This window comes from Cryptomeria japonica, chromosome 7 (genome assembly GCF_030272615.1).
Source record: "Cryptomeria japonica chromosome 7, Sugi_1.0, whole genome shotgun sequence".
NCBI lineage: Eukaryota > Viridiplantae > Streptophyta > Pinopsida > Cupressales > Cupressaceae > Cryptomeria > Cryptomeria japonica.
In genome coordinates, this window is record NC_081411.1 from 744,007,748 (window position 1) to 744,034,106 (window position 26,359).

The 26,359-nt window shown below is 35.1% G+C and overlaps 1 protein-coding gene across 3 annotated transcripts; it reads left to right on the top strand.

Moving 5' to 3' along the window:
• Positions 1 to 3,299: 3,299 nt before the first annotated feature.
• Positions 3,300 to 25,985, top strand: LOC131071921 (DNA (cytosine-5)-methyltransferase 1B). Of its 3 annotated transcripts, none has more exons than XM_058007892.2 (12): positions 3,300 to 3,517; positions 16,144 to 16,336; positions 16,509 to 19,513; positions 19,877 to 20,041; positions 20,153 to 20,369; positions 21,519 to 21,630; positions 22,078 to 22,225; positions 22,714 to 22,911; positions 23,059 to 23,337; positions 24,853 to 25,017; positions 25,129 to 25,347; positions 25,452 to 25,985. In XM_058007892.2, exons 2-12 carry the CDS (start codon positions 16,219 to 16,221, stop codon positions 25,581 to 25,583), a joined length of 4,758 nt encoding a protein of 1,585 aa, XP_057863875.2. In that variant the 5' UTR covers positions 3,300 to 3,517; positions 16,144 to 16,218; the 3' UTR covers positions 25,584 to 25,985. The 3 variants fall into 3 exon arrangements, with proteins under 3 accessions (XP_057863875.2, XP_057863877.2, XP_057863876.2); XM_058007894.2 differs by having other exon boundaries at positions 3,300 to 3,483; XM_058007893.2 differs by lacking the exon at positions 3,300 to 3,517 and having other exon boundaries at positions 15,906 to 16,336.
• Positions 25,986 to 26,359: the final 374 nt, after the last annotated feature.

Below are 26,359 nucleotides of genomic sequence, written 5' to 3' on the forward strand. Positions count from 1 at the left end.
TTTTATATTTATTTAATGTTAATTCCTCTATTAAATAATTATTTTGAAAAGATTAATTTATTTAATTCAATTTCATTAATATTCTTCTATTAATTTTAAATTGAAATATTTTATTAATTAATTCATTAATCCCTTTCTTCTAAACCAATTAATTAAATATCGAATATTTTGTTATCTCCCATCTATTATCCTATAGTCTCGTTTAATTAAATAATTTCTTAATTATTTAATCTCCAATTTCAACTCATCTTCATCTCCACATCACTCACCCTTGCCAACTCACATTTTATGTGGCTAAATAAATTATTAATTAGCCATATTAATTCTAATTTCATTTCCTTCTTTTGAGAATGTGTAGGTACACTCATCCTCAACTTCCCTATATCCTCTCCAACAACTCCTACATCTTTGGGAGAAGTTTGTCCACATCAGCCTGGTCAACATCCACTTGTGTCACATCCCTATATTCTCTCCAACCTTCCTACATTTCCTCTAGTCCTCCACTCCAGTCAAGGTGAGCCTTGACACTTCACTTCTCCTTCCACCTTTTCCTCCATCTTGTAGGTGTAGGAGGAACATCTTCCACCTTTATCTCTCACATCTCAACCTCTTATTTCATAGCCATCCAAACTCCAAGATTTAGTTAGGACCGTTGAACTCCGCCACCTAAGCTTATCCTCTCAAAAAAATCTATAGATAAAGGCCTCCTAAGCCATTTTCAAGCTAATAGCTAATCTCATAGTAATTTAGGAGTCTTCATTTTGCATCCGTGAATTTTGAGTTTGAAGCAATTTAACATTTTAGGATTTTTATCATAGCATATCATTATCTTTGCATATTAGCTTAATATCATTTAACATATCATTTAGCAATCATCAATCAACAACCAGTTATCTGTCCATTCTTCATGTGCCATCTTGGAAGCTAAAAAATGCTTATCTAAGAGTAACATCAACTATGGGGATAAGACACAATGAGACATAAGGGTAAAAAGGTATAATCTTTGATATTTTGTTATTTTACTTTGTTTCATTGGTTGAAGCTTGAGTTCCTATAGCTGTAGCTTTTTGTATTTCATGACGAGCTAACAAGTTGCAAGTTTGTTTTGAAGAGTTCAACTTAAGTCGACACAATAACAATAGAAAGTTGAAATAAATGATTACTTGAGACAAAATAAATCATATTGCAAAACAAAATTTTATTGTGTGATTTTTTAATCTTGAAGCAAGACAATAAAATTTATAATCATAGAAATATTCTGCTTATATTTTAATTGTAGATGTTTGGATACAGAGTACTTAATAGCTTTAACGTCCTTCCCAACCTATTACATGGAAGAGGGATCAATAATCAATGCTAATTTTGCAACTATGTCATGGTTACATGGAATTTCATATACACATATGTACACACACACACACACACACACACACACACATATATATATATATATATATATATATATATATATATATATATATATGTACACACACACACATGTGTGTGTGTGTGTGTGTGTATATATATATGTATGTATGAAATGGTATATTATTTTATTTGGTGTTTATTTTGAAAATATCATGTTTATAATTAAAATTAACATTTTGACATGTAAATGGTTGTCAAATTTAATCTAAGAAATAAGAGTTTTTGTTAACACGTTTGCATTAACACACTTCCATGCATGTTGGAGATGTACATGTACTTTCATAAATAAATTATAGAAAGTAGAGTCTTCGCGGATCTTAACCAAATTGAAGACAAACATCTAATCCCACACACACACACACACACACACATATATATATGTATGTATATGTATATGTACATACATACATACATACATACATATATATACATACATATATGTATATGCATATGTATGTATGTATGTATACATATACATATACATATACATATGTATATGTATACATACATACATACATATATGTACATATACATATACATATGTATATATACATACATACATATATGTATGTATGTATGTATGTACATATACATACATACATACATACATACATACATATACATATGTATATGTATATGTACATACATATGTATATGTATATATGTATGTATGTATATGTATATGTATATGTATGTATGTATGTATGTATATGTACATACATACATACATGTATGTATGTATGTACATATACATACATACATACATACATACATATATATTGTAATTATGAAATGGTAGATTATTTTATTTGGTGTTTATTTTGAAAATATCATGTTTATAATTAAAATTAACATTTTGACATGTAAATGGTTGTCAAATTTAATGTAAGAAATAAGAGTTTTTGTTCCATGCATGTTGGAGATGTACACGTACTTCCAGAAATAAATTATAGAAAGTAGAGTCTTCCTACATTAGCAGATCTTAACCAAATTGAAGACAAACATCTAATCCCATTAGCCTATAAATTAATACAAAATATGTGCATGCTCTTTTTCTTTAAAGCAACCAAGCCTTTCAAATATCCATTTCCATGCATGTACTTTCAGAAAGAAATAACTGAAAGTCCGTAGAGTCTTCCTAAACTAGCGGATCTAACCAAATTGAAGGCAAACATGCAATCCCATTAACCCATAATGCAAAAATATATATTCACTTCCATGCATGTTGGAGATGGATATGTATATTTAGAAAGAAATAATGAAAGTCTCCAGAGTCTTCCTAAATCAATGGATCTAATCAAATTGAAGACAAACATCTAATCCCATTAACTTGTAAATCAATGCAAAAATATGTGCAAACAAGTTTATAGGGAGGCTACTGAACTTCTACATTCTTAAAAAGAAAAAGAAAAAAAAAGAAGTTAAAAAACCATCTTTAAAAAATACTAGCCAATATATATATTATCAACGGTACTACAATAACTATATTTTCTCCAAAATTTATGTGAAGTCTCATATAACACTTAAAATATTACAAACATAATCAATCAAAATAAAAGTTTAAGAGATATTAACCAATCAGACTATTAATAATTAATTCTTAATATTATTTATTAAAAAAACATATAAACTCTATAAAAAATAACATTTATTAAAAAAATTAAAATATAATTAATTTAGAAATATGATTGATAATAACTATTTAAACTAATCTAATTATTAGAATAATCTACTTGAAAGTAAAATACATTTCGTCAACTGAAGCGGGCAATTCTCAAACTTCGACGGGGAAGGCGGGAAGAATAAATTTCATTTCGTTGGCGGGACTGAGATGAAACTATTTAAGCGAAATATTTTTGGCGCGTAAGTTGAAATTTCATCCCAATGTTATGGTCTGTGAAAAGGCAGGGGAAGCAGGAGGGAAGATTACAAATTTTCAAAAATCCGTCTCTACGTATTTGGGGAAAATGGAGTGAAGATTTTCCCTTGTAACTTCGAATCTGCGGAGAATTTGCAGAGATTGCGAGTCTCTGCCGGGTCAGCTTTGCAATGCAGGTGGTTTTCAAACCGGTGCATCAGAGACATACTTGTAAGCCATTTTGAAATACAATGGCAATACTATAAATTGCTTTTATTTTTTTTTGAAATTCTGGTATCTCATTTTATCAACGAAATCCTGGAATATTTGTACTTTTCTGTGAAGGAGAGTTAAGTGTGAGCGAAAAAATTTATTCAAGAAATTGTAGGAGCTATATAAATGAATGGGTTTGGAATTTCTTTCTAAATGAAATGGGACATGAAAGGTTTTCTTATCTTTCAAGGTTGTATTTGAGTATTAGCCGACATGTTTTGATAGGCCGCTGCATTGTATGGTGTTGTATCCCACTTTCTGAAAAAAAGCATTCGAAATATGTTTTTTTTTAAACAGCAATCAAAACATTTGGGATATATCAAAAACATTCAGGACTTGTTAAAACCAAAAAAGGAAAAAGCTCAAGATATGTATACTCATCGTATTACTGGTTCTTATATTTTTTTCACCGTCTATTCCAATGCAACTTTGAGTTCAAAATTGCACAGTTGCAATTGTTAGGGTCCATAGGTTATATGTTTCTATTCGTATCCGAGGATTTTGAAAGTTATCTTGTTTCCATTTAACTTTGAATTACAACTGCAGGATAGTTGTAAGTGCTAGGGTGTATGGATTGCAGCTTCGAGAACATTTTGCATGCAGCTTTTTATTTAAGATATGTTGAGAAATTTGACCTACAATGCTACGGTGCATGAGTTACGGTTTTGAGAATATGTTGCATGTAGTTTTTTTCTTATATAGGACATGTTGAGAAATTCGACCTACAATGCTAAAATGCATGGTTACAGTTTTGAGAACATGTTGCATGCGGCCTTTCATATAAGACATTTTGAGGAATTAGACCTACAATGCTACTCTGTAAGTTAGCCTTTGGTCTTTTGCCCTTGTGTATGAATCATGGTTTCAATTTGCTATATGAATTTTTAACCCAATTCCCATATGAACTGCCCTTACAATTATGATCTTCATTCCAAATTGCGTATACTCCTCCTTACAAATTGCATATGATTTGTTATTCGAAGTTATAAGAAGTCCCTTGATCTGTGGTTTTTATTCAAATCTAAATTGATTATCTTGATAAGATTTATTGAGTTTTTCTTATAAGCTTTATATATGCCATTCATTGTTTGGTGCATGTTACTTGCAATTGGCTAATTGGTTTTATATATTCGATCAGAGACAACTCCAGAAGCCTCTTCTAACTCTAACCCAAGTGCTGTTTTCTTTTACGCACCAAATCTAAAATCATTTTGCTAGTATAAGTTACCTATAATTGGTTTCTTTTATCTATAGATTCCATCCAATATAGCTCCTTAAGTCCCTTGAAATTGGTGCCCAGTTATTATCTTTCTTACGCATGGGTATAGAATCTGAATTTCATGTAACTGGATTTGTTTCACTAAATGTTCCATCAAATATTACTCAATACTCGCCTTGAAATTGTAACCGGTAGTTTGCTTTTGTACATTGATCGGTGCTTTTCTAATATTCTAATCTCAGTTGCATGTAAATTTAAAACAAAATATTTTGAGTAAGAGATGATATGGCAACATTCAATCGGGTAGTAAAACTACATTATAAAATAACATGCCAAGCATCAATTTGGGTCGGAAGAAAACATTTTGTTAGGAGTGTAGAGGTGAGGCTAATTGGACAGGGAAAGCTCACTACAAGTTAGCTTTACAAACACCAATCAGGTGGATAGAAAAGAAAACCCTCGTTTTTGGTTATGCAGTGGCAAGGTTTACCAGGTTTGTAAAAATGTCAACTTTTGAAGTCACACTGTAACTGTGTAGGAAAAAGCCTTCCGTGTGGATTTGTAGAGTGGAAGTGTGCTTCCAGGTACGCTAACCTTACACAAAGAAATGCGTTGTCCAATTTACTACGATGCATATGTTAATACCTATTTGAGTTTTGTATGGGGAGGTAGTTTTATAAATTTACTGTGCCTCTGCGAGCTGTAATGGAATAGCTATGAAGAAAGATGAAGAATTTTGTGCACTGCCTTTTTTTCCCTTGCCTTTTAAAAATTTTCTTACACTTTTCTTTTAGAGAGTGAAGAAGGAACACCAGAATATCTATTTTTCCTTAGAGATTTAATGAGAAACAATGGAAAAATAAAAAGATTAAATGCTCCTGTTAGCTTTCAAACTTATGCAATTTACAATGTACAAGTAGTTCTTCAAAGAATGTATAGAGGGTGAAGGAAGATTGAAATGGAAACTTTTCACTTCGCAGTGTAAAGACTAGTATTAGTTTTTATATAGCGTTGCAAATGAGATTAGCAAATGGTTTTGAGAACATTTTGTTAGTTTTTAAAAAAAATTTAACAGCAAGTTCGTGGTTTCGTTAGAATTCCTTAACACAAATTGACTAAGGACTGTTTGTGGGGGCAGTCTTTTCTTGTTATCAAGGGGAGGTTCCCTTTTATGAATATATATACAATGGATGTATATATGTACATGTACATACACATACACATACACATATATGTACATGTACATATATATGTATATGCACATACACATATATGTATATGCAACTTGCAACATATATGTATATGTATATGTACATCAATACATGTATATATACATATATGTGTATATGTACATGTACATGTACATACACATATATGTATATGTACATACACATATATGTATATGTACATAAACATATGTATGTATGTATGCATAAAGATGGTTGTGTAGGCATTTAAAAATGGTCAATGCTTGCGGTGCCATACTCTAACATGTTCGTGTGACCTTATTTTAGGGTTTTCGCATCTTATTGACATTTCTTCTATGTTGCACACTTGATCTTCATCATTTGTTGACATCTTTCCTTTTCCTCTTTTGATTGCATATTTCACATTTTCAATTAGGTCTTGTCGACATCATCATGACTTTCAATCTTTGGTCGTTATCAATCTTTATCGTATCAATTGAACATTGTCAACCCTTTGCCATGTCGAATTAGGGTTTTTGTTCTCAATCTTTATCATTGTCAATCATTTTATTATGTCGATTGGACATCGTCAACTCTTCTTGATGTTGAATTGAGGTTTTGTCCTTGATCTTTGTTGTCTTCAACCAATCTTCAATCTATTATCAGACATTTTGGATAATTTTGCATCCTTGTCAATCATCAATTTGTCAATTCCTTATCAATTTGCGACTGATTCGTCATTGGTCTTTTGTTATTCAACCTTCATTAAGTTGACCTTTTATCAATCTTTGAGCGATTTGTCATCGATCTCAATCAATCATCATTTCTCATCAATTTGGACCGATCAGTCATTGGTCCTCGTTAATTGGAGCCTATCAATTTTATCCTTGGTCAATTATTGATCAATTTGTCATTGATCCTTGTCAACCAATGTCGACACTTTATCAATTATCAGTTCTCATCATTTAACCATGATCAAATTGACCTTATATCAATTGCATCAATCATTCCAATCTTGTCATGACCTAATCAATATCCTTTCATCTCTAATTTTCTCCTAGGGTTTTATGATTTATTCATCTAATCCTATTCATCATTTCCCTTTTAGGTTAGATAAATTTATTTATTTAATTCTAAGTCTCCTCTTGTCACAATTAAATATTCATTTAATTGGCTAATTATTCCCCCCTTTGTGAATTAATTAGTGAACGACAACTTATTAATTAATTTCACCTTTTTTCCTAATTTCTTAATTTCCCTCATTTAATAATTTCCTAATTTCTAATTCCCTTTTTTTCCACTTATTTTCCTAAATTTCCAATTCTAATTTCCAATAATTTGTCCCTCTTTAGTTGTCCCATTTTCGTGCTTCGCTTGTCATAGAGTGGAGGCATGAATTTTTCATGTGTCATAGTGCTTGACATAGTAGCATGTCATAGCACTTAACTTGGCATTTAGTCCTTGCACTTTGCATTGGAAACGTGTCATAACCTTCTTCTTTCAATCCTTTTTCCCAATTTTTGAATCAAATTGCCCCTTTAACTCTTTTCTTGCTAATTTGCTCATCTTTCCAATTTGCCTATAAATTGGATGCATTTCTTCAATCTTTGGAATCAACCATGTTTCTAGTATCCTCATGTTGTCAAAATCACCTTGCAATCTTGCTTTCTTGCTTATTGCACTCATAGGTGAGATCCACAAAACAAGCTATTTGGAGGAGAAAGAAGGACAATGGAGGTCAATTGAAGGAGACATTGGTGATGGTTTTCATGTCTTTTGAATGTCTTGTTTTCAATTCTTCTATTGATTGTCATAGGAGTTACTTTCATAGCATTTAGTTTCGTGGTTGGCTAATTGTTTGTGCTTTGAATCTTATGCTCATTTTCCTACCTCACAGGTTGTAACAAGTTATTAAAATTGATCTTAAAATTTAGATTATTTAGAAAAATCAAGGCAAATTTTGTCTAATGTTATATTGTAGAATATCAAATGTTTTCTCAGAATAAAGCAGATAATTGAATGGTGATGATTGACTTTAGTAACTAACATATAATAAAATCTTACAAAAATAAAACAGAATATCCACAAGATTATATCTTCTTACAAACTATAGGCATCATTGAAGCATTGCTAGATGTCTTCTCTATGATTGCAAAATAATTATGTCTTTATAAAATATAGTTCTTAAAATTCTTGACGTTTTTTATAAAAAAACTAAGTTGTTGGTTTTTAGTTGGGCAAAATTTTGAAAAGGGGTTTGAGTTCATTTTGCATTCATTAGTACAAAAGCAATGTATATATATATGTATGTATGTATGTGTATATTATATAATAATATAACATCTATAGTATAGTATAATATAACATAATGTCTATTATATTATATTATATAATAATCAATGAATTTATTAAAAAACTTTAATTGAATTTATAAATTAAAAAATAAGAATTGGACTTCGAGTCAGAGTGGAATTGACCCGCATTTGGACTGTAGGGCCCGAACTCGATAATTTAGCTAAAGGTATGTACCAAGAACATGATTCTATTCGTTGTCCTAACTCACAATCAGACTCTGTGGAAGAAGTTTTCTTGTTCACAACTCAAATTAACTCATGAAATGCAAAAATGTTTTATAAGAAGGTATTGCTTGTGTTTGCATGAAGGAAAATTGAGTTATCACAATTTCAAACTACCTTAACCAGCCTAACACAGCTTATAACTTGGATTAACATGAAATCCCTTGCTTTGACATTTGCATAAATGAGACACATTCAGAGGTTTTTGAAAAGAAAACATAGTGAACATATCAAATCATTCATCCACAATATTGAAAACCAGAAATATTTGAGAAAAAATGCTACTTCTTTATTGAATTTGAAAGGATTTGCTATTACAATTTGAAAGTACTTACAAAACTGAAATTACTTGAGAAAATCTGACTTAGGATGCTTCAAGTCTTGCTGTGTATGCAAGCCAAAAGAAAGAACTTTGAAGAAAAGAAGAATAGAAGAAGTTTTATTGGAAAGAAGCTCTCCCCAACTGAAAGATGTGACTGAGCTTGAACTGCTTCTTTGATCCTTGAACTCAGCTCCAATTGGTGGTCTCTGACTTTGGTTTGGTCTCAACTTGCTTGACTTTAGCTCTTTGGGTCGAATGAGATAAAAAATCATGCAAAAGGATGCCTTAAACTGCTCTGAATTGGCTGTTTTCAGGCTTAAGACTTCTCCTAACCCATGCACCATTCATGTGGGGACTTAAAACTGACGTAGAACTGCTTCATTTGCTTCAAGCTCCCTCTTTTTAGGGCCATCAACTACTATATGGATAAAAGTTCACCTCTTGCCTCTTTAACTTCCCCCTGAATTGATTATACACTGCTTGCATGACCCTCAATCGGTGGTTTAATTTCAAGTGATTGGAGATTAAGAGTTTCATTTAAACTTGAAGCTCAAGTTAGCTTTGCTAGGCATAAGAGAAACTCAGGGTGATTGATTTAGTCCACGTTTAGCTTTTATTTCTATGACTGATAATAGACCAAATGACAATTCAAACTTGTTGCTCACTTTCCCATACTGAAGTTCAAAAAATGGCTGCCCTCAACCTCTTTCTGCTTTCTTGACCTATTCCTTGACTGCCATGATGATCTGCAATTTATTTATCTCTCCATTTAAGCTTTGTTAGGCATCACGTATCATTGGTGAAGACATCTTGGTCATGATTTACATTTTGCTTTACTACTACCGTCACCACAGTTCTAGCTATCCATGAAAGTCTTGTGGTGGATTTAATAGGATAATGAGATCCAGATCTTTCCACATATGGTTGCCTTAGTTCACTGTCCCTATGTTGCTCATGATCTTCTCACCACTTTTTGAACTGCTTTTCCTTTCCACTGTCTACCTTGACTATGACACCTTGGGGACTGCTTGATTGCATGCTCATTGACTTGCTTCTTCCTTACCATAGGATTTGCATTTTCATCCCTTGACTGTCAAGGCACCGTCTTTGCTGCTATAATGTCTTCAAGTTCTTTGACATGAATTGCTTTTCTTTTCTTTATGACATTTCTTTATGGAGCGTTCTCTTTGAATAGCATCTACTCCATAAATGTTCATATTTCTCACAAAAAAGCTAGCTGCACATTAATCCCTTTAGGAATACAAATGATCTTTTGGCACTGATCTTTTCTTTTAAACTGTCAATCCCTTAATTGTGACACCTTGAGGACTGCTCTCTGTTGGTCAAGCTTCTCTGCTCCTTGAACTGTTACATTCCTCTTCTTCAAACTGTAGTCAGTGTCCATCCTTGCTACTTTCAAAAGAAATACTTGTGATACATTTTTCTTACGGCTCATGCACTGTTATTTGTGACTGCTAAACAAATGAACCTCCTTTCAAAAGAATTGTCCTCATAGTATGTGGTCACTCTCATGTTCCTCGTGATATCCTCCTTGCAAACTTTAATGGCATTGCATTATTGTTCTTTCCTGCACCATACTTCTTCATTCATGGTGCTTATTGTCCTTGTTTGCAGCATAGATTATCTTTTGCTTGAGCAATATGTACTTTGGCCTTTAAGTACATAACATGGGTTGTCTCTTTCCATTGCCTTTGAACCTCTGTTAGAAGATAATCTCTTTGTGCCTTGGACTATTTTTTGTTGCAAAGGGTTGTCATTTGTTCTGTGATACTAATTGCCCCAAACTCAAGGACTACTTATGTCATTCATAATGATGAAAACCTGCCCTTGACTGTTACAATGATTAAGGCTATCATATGGTATTCCTGTTGTCTTTGACTTGTGGCAAAGCTCATCATATATCACTGTCATAAACCTACTTTTCTTAGCCACTATGAAGACATTTTTCTTTTCTGTGAGACCTCCTCACAACCTTGTCACTGAAATATGCTCTTATATCTTTTAACAGCAATCTGTAGGCTGTGTTTCAAGCCTTCTTACTCTTCTTCTTCCATGCTTGTGATATGATGCTGCCTCAGAGGTTCGCATAATGCCATTGGATTGCGTCATCTTACATTGGCTTGTGATATTACATTGTCACTACCTCTTGGTAGCTCTGTCCTATGATAGCTCTTTCTGCCTTTTTGTGACTGCTTATGCTCCCTTTTGCTTGAACCTTCTTGCTTGTCATGACTGTTCTCAAGGTCTTCAACAATGAGATCTCATCTTTGAGAATCTTGGGACTGTCATAGCTGTTCTTGTGCTGCACTAGCCATGTTTTGTTGATCCTTGATTTGTTTGGTCTGCCCTTCTTGAATATTTTTCTATAACTACCAACTTCCAAAGAATTCCATGACTTTGTCTTTTGACAGTGAGCTTATCACTGCAATCTCTGCCTTCGATGGGTATTTGACCTTGATGCTCTGCTTCATTGAGGAGTTCTTATAAGGATTTTGAAATTGTTTGCAAGCTCCTAGCTGTTAATGTCACCATATGGAATCCTTACACCTCTATTCTTAGCTGTCACCATGGCTTCAATGCATTGAACTTTGCACTTTTTCTCTGTCACAATACATCTGCTATCTCCTCAAAAAACCCTAGCTTATAATCAGACCTGGGACGTTTTTCTTTTTCCCTTATCAATCATGTTTTAAATTCAAAGAAGATGTTCATTGCAATAGACATTGTGTTTCAGATCAGGGTTTACTCTTGAATTTATTTATGAAGCTCATTAATGATTTTTTGCCTTTGTCCACTGTAATATCTTTCAAAGAACTAAACCCTAAAGGATCTCAAGAGACAATCTAACCAATGCATATTAATAAGAAAACTTTGCTATTAGGAATCTTTACTGAAAGAAGTTCCGAGTAAATCACCATCTAGTCATATCACACCAATTCCTCATGACAATTATCTTGTTATAGAGATACAAGGACTTCAAACCCTACGTGAAGTGTAAAAAGGTCCTGCTTCTTATGGAAAACAAAGAAACCAATACAGTAAACTTGTCAAATGCATGCATGGCCTTTGCATGGGGTATCTGCAATCATCTTTATGGCTTGACCAACCCTTTTCACACCTTCCACCTTAAAGTAGAAGCAAAATTTCACGTCCATACCATTTGAACTGGTTCTTCAACTCGCTGAAAACTGAGAAACTTTTTGAAGATTGGGCTCCTTTGGTTGATAAACTGAAAATGTAAACACGTGAGCAACATGCAACAGATCTTGAAGCCTTTGTTGAAGAAACTGGATGTCATGGTAGGTTTGTTATAGCAAGAGAACTTGCAGAAACAAGGGCCTCTCCATAAAACAACTCAAGCTCTTTTGTTGAGAAACCCTAAGTGAACTCATGCTACGTGAAGAATGACTCAATGACATGGCATTGATTTGTGGATAGGGCAACTTTTACCTTTGGCTATCTATGCAATATAAAAGGATCTTATTTCTTTCAAAAACTGTATTCCCTCTAATACCACGCATGAATATACTTGTCTTGTTGGATGTGGTAGACCTCAATGGGAGATTTTTAAGAGCCTTTTTAACTTTTAAAAAAAAGACATCAACTCCTCTCTTATTAATTTTGACAACCAATGGAAGGCCTTGGAGGGGATTTTTCCATTTTGAAAACTCTCTTAAGTACTCTAAACCAGACCTAAAGCCCTGTGTGAGCTGTTTTTGACCTGAAAGGGAGAAAATTGGTAACAGTGAGTTTCTACATGCTTTCATTGATTAGAAAAAGATCGACTTAATTGCTTTTTGATGGAAAAAGTCTCTCTGAATTAGCCTTTCGGAACAGGGGTACCATAGAGTTGAAAGATTGATGAGATCTCAAGAATATTTAACGATGCTGAAGGGTGAAAAACTATTTTAATGCTCTTTAGAAAGCTAATTTCTATGTCGACCTCATTGAAGATACAATTGGTGGAATCCAGTTTCTTCCTCAATGAATTTCATGGTTCAGTCCAAGAATTCAAGGTTTGGGAAATGTCCCAGAGTTTGAAGATCATCTTCTGTGCATCCTCCTGCAATGTTTGAGCTGAATCCCATAGAGATGGGAGCAACTTCTGAGCAAACTGAAGATTATCAAGAATATATATATTTTTAGGGTTCCTTTGTAGGCTATCAATTCACTTGCAAGGGTAAGTTTGCCATGCTGCTCATTCTTTGTGGGAGGCAATTTCATAGGAATAGGAGTCTGGATGCTTGCTCTTAAAGCATAGGCTTTGTTGATGTACTTGACCAAGGCTCCTTTTTTTATGTTTAAGGGCAGTTGTGTTTTCAAACAGCTTTTTAAAGTGCATGTTGCCACACTCTACAATCTGTTCCACCCTGTTTTGAGTGAGATGCTGATCAATTTGTGAGAAAGCATGCCTTTGAACTATCCAAGTTTATCTTACTTGGCACTTTTTGTAAATCACCATTTGATGCATGCGGAGATCAAATTTGAGTTGTGTTATGGGATTGGCTTTTGGCATCTTTTGACTAGAATGCATATATCAAAAAGGTTTGGGTTTAACTTGGGAAACTTCTTTCTTCTTTGTAATGAAGCTTGGGTGAAATCTTGATCAATTAAGGAGATAATTGATCCTTTTGGAGTTCTTCAAACTGGTGCAGCTTATTTATTGGATTGATCTTTATTGGGAGTGGCTCCTTATCTTTATTTATTGGCAGTCTTGCCATTATTTTGATGGTAGTTGAAAAACTCACTTGACAAAATCTTGGCAAGGCCTGCAAATGTGTCTTGGCAAAAAATTGGCAAAAACTTGACAACTTAAAAAATTGCTTAGATTTCATTAGAAATGCATGTTTTGTGCAAAATTCAATGAGGAGATGAATCCAATGAGTCAATAAATGAATACATAAAAGGAACAAGATGAGTCTAGTTATATTTGATTGATTTAAATGCAAATTGGAAAGAAAATGGCATTCTCATGTAGAATGCTGATGGCTGATAGTCTGAAACAAAATGAAAATAGCAAATTGTTTTTGTAAAACTAAAAGTAAATACTACATCAAGACATTTTACATCTTCCTCTTCCCAGCTCTAGTGAAAACTAGGGGAAAAGTAGAACTAGAGGGTCTAGTCCTAGGAGCCCGATGTGACTCCTCCACCTCACCTAAACTAGGTTGAGGGTAGCACCCCTTGTGGGGGGTCTAAGGGTGAGAGAGAGAGAGTTAGAGAGATAGGTTGGCGAGTATTTCAACTATGATTTTGATTGCAGCCATTTGGACTCAGCATCAATCAATACATTTTGTTTGAGATTTGTTCTAGACCCTTTGTATTCAACCTCTCTATGCATACATTTCACTCATGCTCACTTGAAATGATAATTGCTGAAGCACATTGAACCTACAACAAACTTTTAACAGCTACGTGAACTGTAATTGCTTTTATTCTCTTATGATTTGAAGTCTTGTTTTTTTTTAATTTATTAATCAGACTCTTGTGCTCATTTGTTTTTGACTAACAAAAGAGGAGGAAGGGCCTCCAACCCATTACATAGCAAAGCAGATTAGAGTGGCTACAAAAAGTACCACCTGACTAGCAGCAGCTAGTCACCAAAAAAGACTAATAGAAACTAAAGCAGCTAGGAAACAAAATAGAAAGAGCTAACATAAACTAAAAGGGAACAAACACCAAAGAACCACCAGAACAGCAGAAAGGACCAAGACAACAATATATACGAAAGCAGCAACAACACAACACAGCAGGAAGACTATTAAAGAGTCTTCCAGTCTGCCACCATGAGATCCAGCGTCTCCTCCCAATCCCTAATCCTGTCAGCAGGCTCAGTCTTTCTTATTCTTCTTTTTGAGCCTCAATAGATTCCACTTTCTCTTTTCTTTTCCTTCTTTTTCAACTTAGTGCCGACAGTCACAATAGTCTTCCTTATGAGACCTATAGCAACCGTAACAATTTTGTTCATGGCCCGGTTGAGGGAATCAAGCACCTCCTGCAAAACATCGCACTTTTCTTTTCAGGAGGGACAGTTGGTGAAATCCTGTGAGTTCTCAAGGCTTTCATCTCTAACACCGAGGTCTTCAGTCTTCAATTTCTGCCATAAAGTTAAGCAAGTTTTCATCTTTCAATTGCCTTCACTGCCGGTGTGTCAGCTCTCTGCTTGCATTCCCAGAAACTTTCTTTGCTTGAGCCTTATGTGTAGGGTAGAAAGCAGGGATATTAAAACATTATTTTTTCAAAGCTCCGTTCAAGGATATTAGTTCCGGCAAACAAATAAGTGAAGTTTTAAAACAAAACAAATTATAGAGCGGGAATAAGGAAAGTGAACCCCTAAATTATTTAACCATTTGAGACCCTGCTTCCTAAATGAAAAATAAGCAAAACCTTTATTTAGATTGAATGAGATTTGTATGATGTCTTGGCTTATTCAGATTATTATTGTAGTAATTCACAGCTTGCAAAATCTTTAGTAGTGAGATCTGACGGCCACTCTTACTCTTTTTCAGGTTTTTGTAGTGAAAATTCCTGTTGATGTTAAATGGGTTTTGCATATGAAGTTTGATGTTATTGATTCCATTTTTTTCCTTCTGTATTTGAGATCATGCTGCTGACTTGCAGTGAATTTTAGCAATTTGTCATATACTTTCCCCAAAGTTGCAAAGTATAATAAATTAATATGAATTTCTAATTATTATTTATTTTTGGTGAAAATTATTATTTAACACAATCCATGAGTAATTGATCTAGAATGTTTCCGCATAAGATTGTGTATGAATTATTATTTATTTATTTTGCATCTGTAATATTATTGTGGTGAAACTGCAGAATTTCTGTTGACTTGCATTGAACTTTCTAAAGAGCGTTCCTGCATTTTAGGCATTTTTAATCGTTGCACATGAGAGTTAAAAGGTTCAAATATTTTAAAGATATCAAGTAAATATATGAAATACTAAACTGCTCTTGATATTTAAAAAGCATATTTGATGAAAATGTTGGATATCTGACGCTTTGACTTGCACGCTTCTGTCTTCTAGAAATTGACGGCCATTCCAACTAAGTCTAAAGACCATTTCACTAGTTGGACTAACCTACCTGATAATAGAAATGTTGTTTCAGAACGTAGGCAAGCCTAGCTTCCTGCAAAATTTGATAGATCTGGTTTGAGAGTTTGTAATTTAAACTAAGCTTAAAGACCATTTCGTGCTTCTTGGATGGAGAAATGTCGAACTCAAATCACTTCCGACTATTTTGTACAGGTTTTATTTTGCTCAGAAGCTAAGCTTGAAGGCTCACTGGCAGTATTTTTAGGCACACTACCACACATTTAATCAATGGCGGCCGTGGGTGGAGGTGGAGCTGACTTGATAAAGTGGGAAAAACAAGGAGGAACTGTTATGCAGAAAACAGCAACGAACGGTCGAATAAGGCGAACATATATTGCTCCCACAGGTATTCACATCTGTTAGTCTTATGTCTGCTGTTATCAGACAATACATTCTTCGAAAGCAAGCTTTGAATAATATAACACGCGCTTCATTATTTAATTCGAGTACTTGAATTTTGACCAAGTGATGGTTTCATACGTTTTGACATTAATACTAAGCCCTTCATGTGAGTACAGGGGAGAAATTTTACAGCTGGAAGGACTGCGTGAAATACTTGGCATCGGGCAGGGATTCTGATAGTTCCGAGGAGATGGGCCGAAAGAGACCCAGAAAGGAAGAAGGTCAAAAGCAAGCCGATGTGGTTGAGGTTCAAGATGAGGGTGAACCTAACCGAGCTAGAAAACGGCCCAAACGGGCAGCCACAGTAATGAATTACAAGGAAAAAAGGCTTTGTCTGGACGGGAAAGAGTCCATGATTGAAGCCAAGGAAGAAGTAACTGTAGAGGAGGAGGAGCTTGCCATTAGCTTAACAGTGAATGAACAACACCAGGAAGAAATGCCTCCACAACGGCGCTTGGTAGATTTTATAATCCATGATTCTCAAGGTGCCTCTCAGCCAATAGAAATGGTGTATGCTATGGATCTTTATATTTCTGGATCAATTTTGCCAAAGGAAGGTTTATTGGATAAATCAAAAGGGGTTCGATGTGAGGGGTTTGGGGTTGTGGAAACATGGTCCATAACAGGGTATGAAAATGGGTCTCCTGTTATATGGCTTCAAACAGAGGTAGCAGAATATGTGTGTGTAAAGCCTGCTGGCTCATATAAGAAGTTCTTCGGTATTCTAAATGAAAAGGCAATGCTTTGCGTTGAGGTCTACAAGGCTCTGTCCAAGCCCGACGGAGGTAATCCTGAATTAGGATTGGATGAATTGGTGGCACGTGTCACACGATCCATGTCTTCTAATAAGAGCTATCAGGGAAGGTTTTGGGGGAGAGATTTCATTGTTTCTCAGGGGGATTTAATTGTAAAACAGTTAACTGGTTTGGACAGCAGTTCTGAAGACGGTGATCAGATTTTTACTGGTTTGCCTGCTCTTGTAGCTCTGGAGCAGGAATGTCTTGAATCAAAACGTATGGGGTCTGTGGGTATAAAAATTAACGAGAGCTCCGCTAGTAATACTGCTGGTGTTGGTGCTTCGTCTGTCTATGATGAGGATGAGAAGCTTGCAAGATTGATACAAGAGGAGAATGATTGGGAGGCTGCAAGACCAAGTCGAAAACCCCAAGGCAAGAAGAAGTTCTACGTGAAAATTAATGAGGATGAAATTGCAAATGATTATCCGTTACCTGCATTTTATAAGGCCACTGAAGATGAAATGGATGAGTATCTTTTTTATGATGATTCATGTATATTAGATCCGGAAGATCTACCTCGCAGAATGTTGCATGATTGGTCTTTATATAATTCCGATTCCAGGCTTGTTCCGCTCGAACTTCTTCCAATGCTTGGTGGTACTGAGACAGATACTGCAGTATTTGGCTCAGGTATCATGACAGAAGATGATGGTAGTGGCTATTGTTTGGATGCTGACTCTGGAGGGGGTAAGAATTCTAACGACAACGAGCCACATGGAATTCGCATATATTTAAGTGCTATCAAGGAATGGATGATAGAATTTGGAGCAAATATGCTCTTCATATCAATTCGCACCGATGGTGCTTGGTATAGGCTTGGGAAGCCTTCTAAGCAGTATTCACCGTGGTATAAACCTGTGCTAAAAACTGCCAGGCTTGCAATCAAAATAATAGTAATGCTGAAGGAGCAGAGTCGTGTTTCAAAGCTGTCTTTCTCAGACGTGATTAGGAAGCTGGCGAGCCAAGATACGACTGAGCTATCTTTTATCTCACCCAATCTGGATGCTGTAGAAAGGTATGTTGTTGTTCACGGTCAAATTATTTTGCAGCAATTTGCAGAGTATCCAGATGAACGCATACAAAGGAGTGCCTTTGTGACAGGCCTTTCAACAAAGATGGAACAAAGACATCATACAAAACTGTTTCTGACAAAGAAGGGAGTCATAGTCAAAGAAAAGAATTTGAATCCTAGGGCTAGTGCACGGCTTGAAATTATCAGCAAGCAAGCAATGCGTGCAACCACCACAAAGCTAATAAATCGCATCTGGAGTGAGTACTATTCAAGTTCTGCGTCTGATGAAATAAAGGAGGTAAATGGTGAGAATGGTGAGAAAGATGAGGAAGACCAGGATCAGGAAGACAGTGAGGATGAGGAAGAGACTGATTTGATTGTGGTGGATAAAACTGAACTCTCCCCTGTTATTAGAACAGGGAGAGGCAGATCAAGTAGCAAAGATATAAAATGGGTGGGCCAATCTGTTGGTAAAACTTCATCTGGGGAACCCCTGTATAAAATGGTTTCTGCTGATGGAGATATCGCTGTGGGAAGTGCAGTTCTGGTGTATGCAAAAGGTCAGAACCAGAACTCTGAGGCCCTTCCCACTATTCTTTTTGTTGAATATATGTACGAGAAATCTAATGGCACAAAAATGATTCATGGAAGAGTTCTTCAGAGAGGCAGTGAAACTCTGTTAGGAAATGCAGCTAATCCACGAGAAGTCTTTTTGACTCACCAATGCCTTCAAGTTGATGTGAAGGATGTTAAAGAGACAATAGTAGTAGAGATCAGATTGCGATCTTGGGGCTATCAATATAGGAAGGAAAATTTGATTGCAGATGAAGCTGACAGAGCACGAGCAATAGAGATGGAAAGGAAGAAACTGCCTGTTGAATACTTCTGCAAGTCTCTATATGCACCTAACTGTGGTGCCTTCCTTTCTCTTCCTTATGATACCTTAGGTTTGGGAAATGGCCAGTGTCAGTCTTGTAAAATAAGAGAAGATGAGAAGCAGAATTCAGAACTCTACATGCTTCAAAATAATGATGGATTTAAATATGAAGGTATGGAGTACTACCTGCATGATTTTATTTATGTTGATCCAGAACAGTTTGCTGCTGTTGGAGATGAAAAGGAACCTCTAGAAAAGTTCAAAGCAAGTGGGAATAGGGGTCTTAGACCCTATGCTGTTTGCCAGATTTTGGAGATCAAAAGTTCATGTGGCTTAAGGAAGTCTGATTCCAAGCCCACAAAGATAAAAGCTCGAAGATTTTTTCGCCCAGACGATGTTGGGCTTGAAAAGGCCTACACTGCTGACATAAGGGAGGTAAACACTAGATTTCTTTTTCTAGCGACCCTTTTCTGTTTCAGTTAGCCATCTCTAAATGTTATAGTGTTGTAGTGTTTTGTTGTCAATCTTGTATATCTTTACTTCACAGTTGCATCTTCCTGGCAGCTTTCTGTTAAAATCTATTGGCTTACTTGTAACAATTTGTACAAACATTTTGCATGTCCCTCTTGAAGTGTATTTCAATCGACACATCAATTCATGCTATTTTGATGTCCTGAAATTATTATCTCTGGTATATATTGCTGTGGGGATGGCTACAGCATGTATAAGATTTGTATCTTTTAAGTTGAGGGAAAAAATCAATCATTGTTGACAGTATTTTTATCCTCATCTTTGCAGGTTTATTATAGTGATGAATCTGTAATTGTAGAAGTAGATGCGATAAGAGGAAAATGTGTTGTCATGAGACAACAATATTTCTCTCCTATGCCTGGCAATGTTATCGTTGAACATATATTTTTCTGTAGTTGCATCTATGATCCAATTAAGGGTGCCCTGAAGCAGGTAATTTTTTCAATGTTCTAACAAATCTGCAAAATTGCAAGCGATGTGTGGTTTCTATTGAGTTTATTTGAGTGGGAGAGGTAATTCTTTTCAATAATCTGCTGTGAATAGCTACCTGCAAGTATCAAGTTAAGCCCTTCAAAAAGCACAGGAAACCAAAAAGGCAAGTTTCTTGTTGATGAAGCTGAAAATGCCAAGAGGAAAGGAAAAGCAGTTTCAGGAGATCAGCCAGCAGAGAAGACATCAGAGACATCTAATGATTGTCGCTTGTCAACACTGGACATATTTGCTGGCTGTGGTGGTTTGTCAGAAGGATTGGAGAAATCAGGTAGCTTTTGTTTCTATTGAGTATTAATGTGTTCTTTATTGCCTTGCTTTTGCCATCCTCGATAGTTCTTAACCATTTTCTTCCATATATTTTTAGTGCTTGCAAAATCAAAGAAATCAAGTACCACAGATTCATGCACATCTCAATAAAAACAAGATTTTCTTTATCAATTTTTATTCTATATTGTACTAAGTTACCGGTTCGGGTTCAGATTCGGGTACGGATTCGCGGGTTTGGCAATTTTTTTTTTTCTTGGGTACGGGTATGGGTTCGTGTCTACATATATACATATATTAATTATAAATTTTTATATATACACATATTATATATATTTTCAATATATACAATCCATACAAAAATAATTTTTTATTGTTTTTTGACCCGTGGACCCCATTTTTGGGAACCCATGGGCCTGCGTTCACCCGGGTCCTCCTGGATTCCCGGCCACCTGGGAAGGACCCAGGTCAAACCCGGGCCGGACCAGGACCGGGCACGAACCAGGACCCGGACCCAAGCCAAAACCACAAGAACCGGTAACTTAGATATTGTATGCTTCAGCAATTAAGGATATCAACTCTTGACAATTCATACTGTTTCTTGCTTTTGTTTCTGGATTTGATTGTGTGTTGTTTTTTTGCATCAATGTCTTGGATCACACTCTGTGATCCATCATCAGGATGCAACAGAGCTTAACTAGTGCCATTCAGCAATGACAAAATTTAGTAGCTACTTATTGCTAAGCATGTCATTAAAATTAGAATTTCCTTATCTTAGCGTCATTAATGTCTCAACAGGATATTATACCCAAGGATAGCCTAAAATGAATCATGTGAGTTAAAGCTTCCTGGGGGATTGCACAAACCTAAATTGGCCTTGATGGAATGCATTAACTTAAACAGTTCAATATTCAATCTGAACCTTTTTTTTAATTTTTCAGATTTTGTGGAGCTGAATATACTATGATGGGTCAGATGACTTATTGACTGATTCCTACAGTTATGCTACTTGTAGTGTCTCAGTCCTTGATTAGGACATGTTTTATCTGATTGAGGATTCTAGAGAATTGGTGACATGCACTTTTGTTTTGGCAGTTAATCTTATATAGATACAAGCTAATTAACCAAGACATATGATTTGATGGCTTTACAGGAGCTAGCTTTACCAAATGGGCCATCGAATATGAAGAGCCTGCTGCAGAGGCTTTCAAGCTTAATCATCCAGAAGCTGAGGTTTTCTGCCAGAATTGCAATGTTGTATTAAGGTCAGTCTGAGCATTTGTATGACATACATTGCTTTGCTCCAAATCATCATGCTTATAGAAAAAGTAGAAGCAAATTTTATTTCCTTAGTTTCCGTGAGAAAGTCTGACAGGATGCTGCATGGAGTTTAGTAAGAAAATCCTGTAACTGCAGAATCTCGTTAATTATATTCGTTTTAGTTGTCTCCAAGTATGAATGTATTCTTTGGTTGCCTTGTTATGTTAGCAATGTGTCATTAATCAATATATTTCTTGAATTTGATTTTGTTTATATAATTTAGCCTTAGGGGTCCTAAGCACATTCTATTGCTAATAGTTTAGTTCCAGGTGTTGCTCTTGCCATCTTTTAGTATCATGCATTATTTTAGTTTGATGATCATGTACACGAACAAGATATGTATATAGACTCCTTGAAGTTTTGTTTGCTAAAAAAATTCTTTATTTTTGTAGGTCAATCATGGAAAAGGGAGGAGATATTGATGATTGCATTTCAACATCAGAGGCTATTGAGCAATCTTCAAAGCTAACTGATGAGCAAAGAGATAAATTGCCTTTGCCAGGGCAAGTGGATTTTATTAATGGCGGACCACCTTGCCAGGTATAATAATGTTAAAGTCAAATTGTAGTTATGTAGATGCTGGGATTTTAACATACAGATTAATCAGTAGAATTAATCTTTTTTGTTCTTGGCATTATGCTTTCATTCTGGGTGTCATATTTCTTAATTGCATTGTTTTACACCAATCTCATGAAGTTTCTATAAACTATAAGGATTCAGAAATATCCCCTAATAATCATATATTAATGTCAAAACAATCGAACTGTTCTAATTTATTAGAATGAGTATCTTCTGGAATTGTATAGGAGATCTATTAATGAACACATCTCCTGCCATGCATTCCTTAGTAAAAATAACTTGCAATGTCTTTATTAGGTCTTGCAGTTTGTATATTGTGTTTTGTATACTGCGTACATAAAGCATTTGCAATATTGTTCTGAATAATTCAATGCTTTGGAGCTTTATAAGTTTATATGTTTGCCACGTAACCCTGCTTTTTTTTTTTTTGGAATTCTTTTTTGTACTAGGGCTTCTCCGGTATGAATAGATTCAACCAGAGGACGTGGAGCAAAGTGCAATGTGAGATGATTTTAGCTTTCCTCTCATATGCCGACTATTTTCGGCCAAAATTCTTTTTATTGGAAAATGTCAGGAATTTTGTATCCTTCAATAAAGGGCAGACATTTCGGCTCACTCTGGCATCTCTATTGGAGATGGGGTACCAGGTATTAGTCTGTTTCATCATTGACGTGTTATGTTCAATTCTATTATCATAATCTAAGATGCTTATTTTATTTAAATGAGAATAAATAAAAATGAGAGAACTATCGGCATTATTTTATTTAGTTACCCTCTGAATGTTCATTTATCAGGTGCGATTTGGGGTTCTTCAAGCAGGAAATTATGGGGTTTCTCAATCCCGCAAAAGGGCTTTTATTTGGGCAGCTTCACCTGATGAATCTCTTCCAGAATGGCCAGAGCCAATGCATGTTTTTGGTTGCTCACAGATTAAGATATCATTGCCTGGAGGTTTGCAATATGCTGCTGTCAAAGATGTAGCAGTAGGTGCTCCTTTCCGCTCTATAACAGTGAGAGATACAATTGGTGACTTGCCACCTGTTGGCAATGGTGCAGACAAATTGGAAATAACAGTAAGTTTCTCTTGAATCTTAGATTCATAAGAGTTATTTTATGTGCTTGGAATCTATTTTTACATTGATGCATGCGATTATAAAATACAAAAGTATGGAAAGCATTATTTTTCTGAAGTGACAAAACTTATTTTGCTTCCTAAATAGTAGAGCTATGAAAATAATCTTAGTCGTGAAATTATTCTATTTGATTCCATGAGACCTTGCATCTGCCATTTGGAATAATGTAGGTAACAACAAACCCTTTCTTCCTTGGTCTTGACTACTGAGTATTCATCCAAGTATCCTTAATGCAGTCCTTTTTTGACATGACCAAGAAAAAAGGCATTTAAATCATCTGGACCTTCATGGTTTTACCTGATTTGCTTTGGCAGGAACAGTTTACTACTGTTTCTACCTTCTTACAACTGAACAGTGCTTTATTCTATTTATTGACCAAGTGTAGTTAGAAGCAGTTGAATCAGCACTACCACCCCATGGATAGTAAGGGTCACCGAACCTATTGAATGAGCTAAATTTAACTTCGTCTATAATGCGTTGACCGCATGTGATGTTGGAATAGCCGTGTTACAACTTACTATTTGAAAATAGCATGTTTTTCAATGTACTCTTGCGTGGAAGTAACCTTCTTTCTGTCTTGATGAGATGGGAACTAACTTCAGCTTTCTTTTAAAGCTCCTTTCTGGTCTTTTTGAGCATTTTGCTGTTTATCCCATAGGCTTTCCAAAAAGGCCTTTCACAACATTTCACCCTTTGTTGTAAGGGAAAAATTTAGATAGGTCTTGCAGCCAAGGTCCTGGATATCAATATAATTCAGAAATTAAGCATTATAGGCCAACATATTCTATTAAGGATTGCCAATTATGCTTTTTGTGATCTTAGGCCTGGTAAGAATCTGCCACGGGGCTTACCCTTTAGCTGCTTCAACTGTATACTTTCTGCCGATTCTGCTTGTTGAGCTTCACTATTGTTACCTAGGGTTCTCTTTATTATGTTCAATGTTTGTTCCTTCCAAAAATTGAAGTGCAATGCTTTGGCTTCAACGCATTTTCTATCAATTGATCATACAGAATATTATTCTGAAAGGAATTTCATAAGTTTTTTTTGGTATATATGTTTTATTAGTGTTTAGAAATTGAAAATGTCACTTATCAGAAATGGTCACAAAAAGGCTGATGGGGAGAAGTGGTACCACAAAAGTTGGAAAGATAGAAAAATCTGAAAGCAGAAGAGGAATTTTTTTCACAAATTGCTAAAATTGTGATCGGTTGGGAACTGAAGTTTGGCTATCTAGGCTTTAAGCCAATTTGGAATTCGGAAGCCTTATATTCTTCACCAATCATTGCCTTAGTTTCTGTAAATGGGCACACAAGAATATAAAAGTTGAAAGAGGTTCACCTTTGGATGGTGGCCTTGAGTTTGTCTTGGAGCTATTTGCATTACTAAGCTTCTACATATTTTACCTATTTCTGATTAAAATTTGCACCTTGACTTCGTCCCTCATGTATGTGGCAGTATGGGAATGCTCCAGTCTCTTGGTTTCAAAAGCAGATTCGTAGTGTGGAAGTTGTTCTCTACGACCATATTTCTAAAGAAATGAATGAGTTGAATCTAATTCGTTGCCAAAGAATTCCGAAGTGCTGTCCAGGTGCTGATTGGCGGAATCTTCCAGAAGAAAAGGTATTTGGCCGTTCCATTCTCTGTTTGAAAATTAATATCGGATGATACTTGTATCTTTCTGGTTTGAAAGTGCAAGACACTAGTAACATATTGTTATGGGTTGTTTGTCAGGTTAAGTTGTCTACAGGGCAAATGGTTGATCTCATTCCTTGGTGCCTCCCAAATACTGCTAAACGGCACAATCAATGGAAAGGTCTATTTGGAAGATTGGATTGGGAAGGAAACTTTCCCACATCTATTACAGATCCACAGCCGATGGGCAAAGTAGGCATGTGCTTTCATCCTGATCAGGACCGTATTGTCACCGTTAGGGAATGTGCTCGTTCACAAGTGAGTGACAGGCTTTGTAGACACAGTTGACTTCCTCATCTGAACTGTATTCTTGCTTTTTAAATGTCATTCTTGTGGCTTATCATTATAGTTGCTGTTTGCAGGGTTTTCCGGACAGCTATAAGTTTTGTGGCAGTATACATAGCAAGCATCGTCAGATTGGAAATGCAGTTCCACCGCCATTGGCGATGGCTCTCGGCAAAAAACTAAAAGAATTAATAGATTCCAAGAAATAATGGTGCTAAACTTGAAGTTTTCAGAGACATGCAAGATGAGTCCATCTACCCGGGATTTCTTGGTGCAGCAAAAATTCAGCTAAAATTTCTCCGTTTCTTTGTAAATCAAGGGGATATGCATTGACTAATCCCCAAGAGTGTTCATAAATTTAGTTTTTACAGATCCAGTTGGGTCATTCATTATGATTTTTTATCTTAATGGAATGCCTAAATACGGCAGTTCTGAGTAAAATGACTGGAATTATTTTTTCCACTTTACTTGAGAGATGTTTTTGGGGGCTTACTGAGCCTACGGCCACCTTAACATACATATGAATTGTAAAGGGTGGCTGATTTCCAAGGGCATCGTATCCTTGAAAGGAGGTCGAGATTAAAGATCAGATCTTACATAATTTTGTTTTATTTTTAATGTTTTGATTGATTTTTTAATTATGTCATTTATAATGACATACAAATACAGGTTTCTGCAAGTTTTATTTTATTACTCTGAATAAAATAGAATAAAGTAGAATCATTGTCACTTGTTTCTAAGTATATTGTTACAATTATTTTTTAAAATATAAATACGCTACTTTATCATAATTTTCTACTTAATCTATATTCTTTCTTTCTTTTTGTAATGTAAATTTAAGCGAGATTGAAAAATTAAATTTTATTCACTAAATTATGAGAATTAAATATTTAAATAACTAATAAATTATTTTTTTATCAATTATAAAGTTTTATTTATTTTTTAAAATAACATTTTATAAATTAAAATGCAAATTTTTAATTTT

Coding starts and splice junctions, on each gene's coding strand:
- LOC131071921 (XM_058007892.2), top strand. CDS start 16,219: ATGGCGGCCGTGGGTGGAGGTGGAGCTGACTTGATAAAGTGGGAAAAA. Junction 22,912..23,058: donor TATTGGAGATGGGGTACCAG/GTATTAGTCTGT, acceptor TTCATTTATCAG/GTGCGATTTGGGGTTCTTCA. Junction 23,338..24,852: donor CAGACAAATTGGAAATAACA/GTAAGTTTCTCT, acceptor TGTATGTGGCAG/TATGGGAATGCTCCAGTCTC.